Here is a 6,689-nt window from a genome sequence, read left to right on the forward strand (position 1 = left end):
TTTCATTATTTTCCTTGAAATCTTTAGATATAATTTTCTCTCTTAACCCAACCAATTTTTTCCCTCTTCATCAAAAGATAAGCAACAATTACAATCAACTATTTAAATAGAAAAAAAAAATTAAACAGTAACAATATATATACATAAAAATCTAATATGCATAAAATTATATCAATTTAAAATCTAAAAACACCCATCATTATGCACACAAATAAATGAATAAATTAAAATAAAGGTAATAATTATAAAAAGAAATAAATCTTTTTAAAAAAATGTAAAAAGTAATAAACATATACAAACAAATATGGCACATTTTATTTATATATTTTTATATTTATTACTTGATTATATAGATATTTATTTATAATTACTTTTACCTCTAATTTTGAAGTGTCTATCCCAGAACTCCTCACGAAACTTTAATGATAAATGATGAGTGGAACTTAAATATAAATAGTTAACCGTAGATGTAGATAGAGGAGAAGATGGTTGAAATTTTACCGAAATGTTGACATTAATAAATTAGTTTTTACTTATTTGTGTTCTTTGCTCAACGAACCCACAACCAACTCCTCAATGTTAAATTTTCTCAAAATGGAAGAGCGTATATTTCTCTCCCAATTAATGAAAATTAAATAAATCCTTCAAAGATGCTGATTATATTATTGGAATATAACTAATTAAATATTACATTTTTCAGACATATAAGATAGTATTGAAAGAAATGGAATACCTGATGGCAGAATGCGGAGACACAGATGATGTACTTTGGTGTCAATTAATAAAATATGAGCCATATAATTCCATACTTTTGGAAGACCTAACAGTAATGAATATTCTTTATTTTTATATAATCTAATCAAATTAGTGAGAATACAACAAATAATTACATTTTAAGAAAAGATAGGCAGTTGGCTATACTATTGTAATCTCTCTGTAGGGTAGCCAACATAAATACAAAGTTATGATTCTTATTTGTTCTCACAGACGACATTTCGACATAAATATTAAATTCCTGCCCATCTCTTCTTAAAATTTAATTATATGTATTCTTAATAGACGGTATTAGTTGATCGACATTGCAAAAATTGAAATTATTATCTTAAAAACGATTCAACGTTTACAGGACTTTGGTTTCCGAACTGTTAGAAGACAATCATGCTTGGACTTCGATCATGGTGTCATTGCTATCAGAAATATTGCCAGGTTTCATGCCATGAGCAAAGTATTACAAGACAGAGGCATTATCAACCCACTGGACACCCAACCTTACTCTCTTATAGGTGACAAGAACACGGTGAAAAGTTTCTTTTACAAAGGGTACGAAGCTGTCAGTGAAGGTATCAAGAAGTACTGGGGAAGAGAATGGTAAAGTAATCGATTATTATGACATTTTATCTTTGACAAAAACCAAAGAGACCATAACAATGTTAATAAGTTAAATTTGTTCTGTTGAAAACGAAGAGGTTCTTTTCTTTTATCAGATAAAAACTAAATAACAAAACACCATTAAATGAAAACATTATTGATTTCAAATGATCCCAGATAGCCCAGCGTCTGGCAGAGTAATGTGAATAGTAATTATAATATAAAGATCACGAGTTCAAAACCTATTCATTGACATTTCAATCTAAAAATATATAATAAAAGTTGTTGTGTGATACGCAGAGCAGATTGTGTAATATTTAGATTCTTTTTGCTTTTGATTGAGTCTAGGGACTGCTATACAAACTCCGTAAATTCCTACCCACTATATACTTCCTCATTATTCATTTTTATATCTCTGACAGATTATTTAAAGTAAATCACAACAGCACTTATTCATCTCTCTTTCCTCAGTCTGCTGGTGTACCTCAGGGTAGTATTTTTGGTCCTGTCTTTGATGCAGTTATTAAAGCTGACATCCTAACCCATACTAATGCTATCTTCACCACATATGCCAATGAAAAATGTCTATGACCAGTGAATACCGATCCTTCCATTGTTTCCCGAACTCACCAATCTCACATCACCACCTATGAAGAATAGTGTCAAAACTGGAGGATTAAAATAAATTCCTATAAATCCCACCAAATCACCTTTTCCTTTCGTAAATTCGTCCTAAGCCCATGACTTCCTCCCTCACAGAATCCTTTAATAATACTGCATTTATTCCAGTTGAACAGGTCCGTTGCCTATGCCTAAATCTAGACAATTGACTAACCTGAAATCCTTATACAAGATTGAAAAGACAGGACACTGCTCGTCGATTCCGATTACAACAACAATTACTAAATAAACAGTCTAAACTTCCAATTAATTACAAAAGACTCATTTATATGACTAATAAGGCCTATCTGGACTCATAGAGTTAAGTTTTAGAACTCCTCTAAACCATCGGATTACTTTCGTATCCAATTCCCACAGTTCAAAATCCTTCGTAAAATCTTTAATGCTCCTTACTTTGTCACAAATCAAGTTAACCATAAGGACCATATGTTGCAGATTTCGCCAGAACCAGAAACCAATTCATCCATGATAAACTATCAAACCACCCAAACCCGCTTGTTTCTAATCGGGTTTCTCCTTCACTACTTTATATTCCTCCTAGGCGTCTGAAAATAAGATAGCCTTCAAGAGCCTTGAGATATTCTCTAGAATGTAATTGGAGGTCTAAGAGTATTATCCACATATCTGTATCATCCATGTCATTGTATAACTAACATCTAATTTACTAATTGCATATATTTTTAGTACAGTTGTAAATATCAATAAATATAAAAGAAAAAAAAGTCGTTTAAAAAAAATTAACAATTTTGTCGAATTGGTTAGGCTTCATTCTAAAATAATCGATATATATATAGATAGATAGATAGATTTTATACATAGATTTTTTCATTTCAGTGTGATCGCCACAAATCCTTATTTTCGATCAATACAATTCATTTAAACTGTTTCATGTTGCCGTAGTTATTATAATTAAATGATAGAATTATGTTTATGCTAGAAAACATTAATCTATTAAAATATCAAGGTATCGATATAGAAGTAAGATGATACTCCTTCAGATACACCTAACTGAAGTACTGTGTTAGTAGCGGATGAAAAGTACCTATATTTACGATACCGATACTTGCAACTTGTACCGGCCAAAAATAGAGTAAAATCTCGCACACTAACTCCCTATAACAGAAAGAAAATATCGTATCGATACCGATATCGCAAATATCGAATATCAGAATTATCAAAGTTTCCCTAGTGACGAGGAAAGTAGACTAAAGCATTTTAAAATTAAGTACTTTAATATAAGTATGTACTTTAATTAAATTAAATATTAAACATTTTATTTATTGGAGGTAATGGCATTGTCATAGATTTCACTGTCAATGGAAAATGATGAAAAATACTTTCCAAGTTGAATAATATTTATTTACTTTCCATAGGTTTGAATTGGCTGACAAGCTAAGATTGCCATTGGAATACTTGCTAGAAAAGATGTTGGGAATAGGATTAGATATCGAAAACCGATTTTGTGTCCTTAATCATGGAGACTGCTGGTCAAATAATTTAATGTTCAAATATGATTGGAGAAACAAGCCCATCGCTGTGAGGTAAAGACAAGTGATTGTTGCATTAATTAGTTCTGTTTAATAAGTTAAAATTATTTTTTGCCTATTAGTATATACAAGCCACTGACCCAATACGAGTATTAAATACATAAATTTTATTGTAACACTTTTTAGAAACCACAACTATAAATCCACTTTTCTTTCATTATGAAAAGAATTATTTTATAAATTTTGAGAATTTTTTTTTTTTTAGGAACACATTAAACAGACATTGTAAGACATTAAACTAAAGAATGATAATCTTTTTTTTTCAATTTTATTTGTAAAAACTTCATTTTATACAAATATATATTTTTAACATTTTAAAAATGTTAGACCATTTTCAAACTTTTTTATGGAAGTATTTGAGGCGGGATGCTGTTAGTGGCTGAGGAATGAATCTTGAGGAATGTCAGCAGCGGGCTTAAGGATTAACCCAGTAAGGCTGCTTACCAGGAGATGTAGCCTCTGTCGGAATAACTGAGACCACAAGAAGAGCGAATGAATGCCTTGTTCTTATGTGGAATTTTGATGTCAGGGAATAACCTGGACACATCAAGCATACTTACTATATGAGAATAAGATTAAGAAAGATCAAATGATAAATACAAGTTTTAAGTAAAACAAAATGTACAGATCTACACCAATGATTATCTTGAGAGTAATCCAGAAAATAAAGACTTCAATTCTCTAAATTTGGTGGACTTTTCATTACTATAATATATTTGTACACTTCAATTTTTTTTTTTCCGATGATCAGTTAATTTCATTCTTAAGTAAAATTTTGCATTCAAATATTTACAAAAAACATTTATAACCTGTACAAATAATAATGTTATTTATCAAAAACATAATTTTCATAAATATCACGGACACGAAGTTTGACCGTGTTCGAGGTCTAGTGAATCTAGTGAAGAGGTACATTCTAAAATGTCAATCTGCTAAGTCGCTACAACTTAGTAATGTATTAAAAACCAGAGAACTTAAATTGGCCGCTTATAACATAGAACACAATCATGTCTACCACTCAACTTCCTATCTATGGGCCTCTTGTAGTCACAGGTAGATAAGTCGTTTGTTCTTTTTTCTCAAACATCCAAAGTTGTTTATCCTAGGGTAACATGACCAGACATTGTCTGTCTTAAAGATGGACACCCTGATTGTTTCTGTGGAAAGGGACGGGAAATAAAACTCTTGCAGTCAGTATTAAGTCATCATCAGTGTAGTCATCTTTCTGTATTATCACACTTCATTACTATAGAAAAAACAAGTTAAACAATAATTTCTGTCTCGGAAATAGTAATGTGAGGTTGGATCCCAATATCTCACAACAAAGAAATCACACCTAACGACAAATTGGTGCCGATTTGTAAACCTTTTATTTAAAATGGGAGTATGGTGGTCCAGTATAATAATTAAAGATTAAGAATAAAAGATGGTAATCATGGGACATTTCTAAGAAGGTCTATAAGATTATTTCAGAGGTTAACCAAATGTGATATTTTACTCCTTTGATTTGCAAAAAACGAATCTTCAACAGGATGGACCTTATTTCCCTTTGTAGGCCACTAAAATATATATATACACCATCCACAATACAAAATCAACTCGAGTCCCCAGATTTGGGCATCGACAAGACCAAAAGTAAAGATTTCATGAAAATATTTAACAACTAAAAAAAAAAATCGATAGCTAAAAAGTTCAAAGTTGATAAATGTAAAATTACGGAAAGGACAAAATAATATTTTTAAACGCAATTTATCTAGAAATCATTCGAGATTAAGTTGCATTTTCACGAATCTAAGGAAGCATATCAAAATACAATAATATTTTTCAGTAGTCTTATACTGAAATATATGATTCAGTACTGGTTTCTCACAGACAGATTACTTTAGTGTACGTACAGTTATGCGGTATCACTTCTTAGGTATTGATTTACTTTTTATGTGAATACAATTTATGTATTTTGTTATGAGTTCAGTACAAATATTATTTATCTTTTATACTCATTTCTATCTTGGCTGTGGATGAGATAGCTCATATTATGATTTTTATTAAATTGTTTTAGATTTTTGGATTTTCAAGCACCACATTATAATACTCCAGCAATCGATCTAACATACTTTTTACACCAGAGTATGGTACCGGTAGTAAGAAGGACCCGATTTGTTGAGCTGTTAGAGCACTATTACGAGTCTTTATTAAGATCTTTCGATAAATATAAATATTCCGGGCCTAGACCATCGTTTGATGATATACTAAATGAAATGGAGCGCGTGTCTTTTTTCGGCCTCAGTATGTTTGCCATCAGACACGCAGTAGTCACTACAGACATGGAAGACGCTATGGACTTGGAGAGAATTCTAGTTACAGAAGGAGAAGAGGGATTAAATATTGATATTTTTAGAGATCTTTCACTCATTGAAAGGATGGTCCCAGATTTAAGGCTCATAGTAAATTTACATGCAAGATAAATTAAAACTTTATTACTGTATGATTAAAAAAAACTGTTACCTATTCCAACCGACGAACCTTTAAAAAAGGAAGATTGGTTTTTTATCCTGTTTATGTGAATATTTATTAATATTTTTATAAGCATTTTGATAAATTTAAAAAAAAGAAAAAAAAAACTATTTGAATAATGTGACATCTGCCACACTAAGTGAAGATTGTTAAATAAATAATATATAGTTATGGAAAACAGTTTATGTTATTTTACAAGCCCACAGTCAGCCTAACTACTTAATTTAAACTAAAAAATTACAAGATAAAAATAAGAATTAACCTTTAACCAATTCAAACATTCTTTAGGATATTAAAAAAAAATGTGATACTTTAAAAAATAGATATATTGACAATGAAAATTCATTGAGTTATATTAATTTTGCAAATTATGTGTAACAATGTTGATACCATTTGATAATTTTGTTTGTTAGGTTTCACCAAGAGCCCAACATTTAAAAATATATATCGGTGATGTCAGTTTATTGAAATGAAAAATTTGGAGTTCCTATATGTTCACCCTCAAAAATTCAATACAAGGATTACTTTAAAACTCGATAAAACAGGTGTATATGTTTTTCAAATATTTTAATTCAATAG

At 30.1% G+C, this 6,689-nt stretch overlaps 1 protein-coding gene across 1 annotated transcript in view; it reads left to right on the top strand.

The window, feature by feature from the left end:
- The window catches only part of LOC106682286 (neurofilament medium polypeptide), a gene marked incomplete in the record, with an annotated part of 20,737 nt that extends 14,449 nt beyond the window's left edge, over nucleotides 1-6,288 (top strand). Inside the window, 4 exon segments of the mRNA XM_067053638.1 lie at nucleotides 701-826; nucleotides 1,127-1,368; nucleotides 3,423-3,590; nucleotides 5,656-6,288. Coding sequence (XP_066909739.1) covers nucleotides 701-826; nucleotides 1,127-1,368; nucleotides 3,423-3,590; nucleotides 5,656-6,061 — 942 coding nt within the window.
- Between the last annotated feature and the right edge of the window lie 401 nt (nucleotides 6,289-6,689).

This window comes from Halyomorpha halys, unplaced genomic scaffold (assembly GCF_000696795.3).
Source record: "Halyomorpha halys isolate HHAL.00 unplaced genomic scaffold, Hhal_1.1 Scaffold400.1, whole genome shotgun sequence".
NCBI lineage: Eukaryota > Metazoa > Arthropoda > Insecta > Hemiptera > Pentatomidae > Halyomorpha > Halyomorpha halys.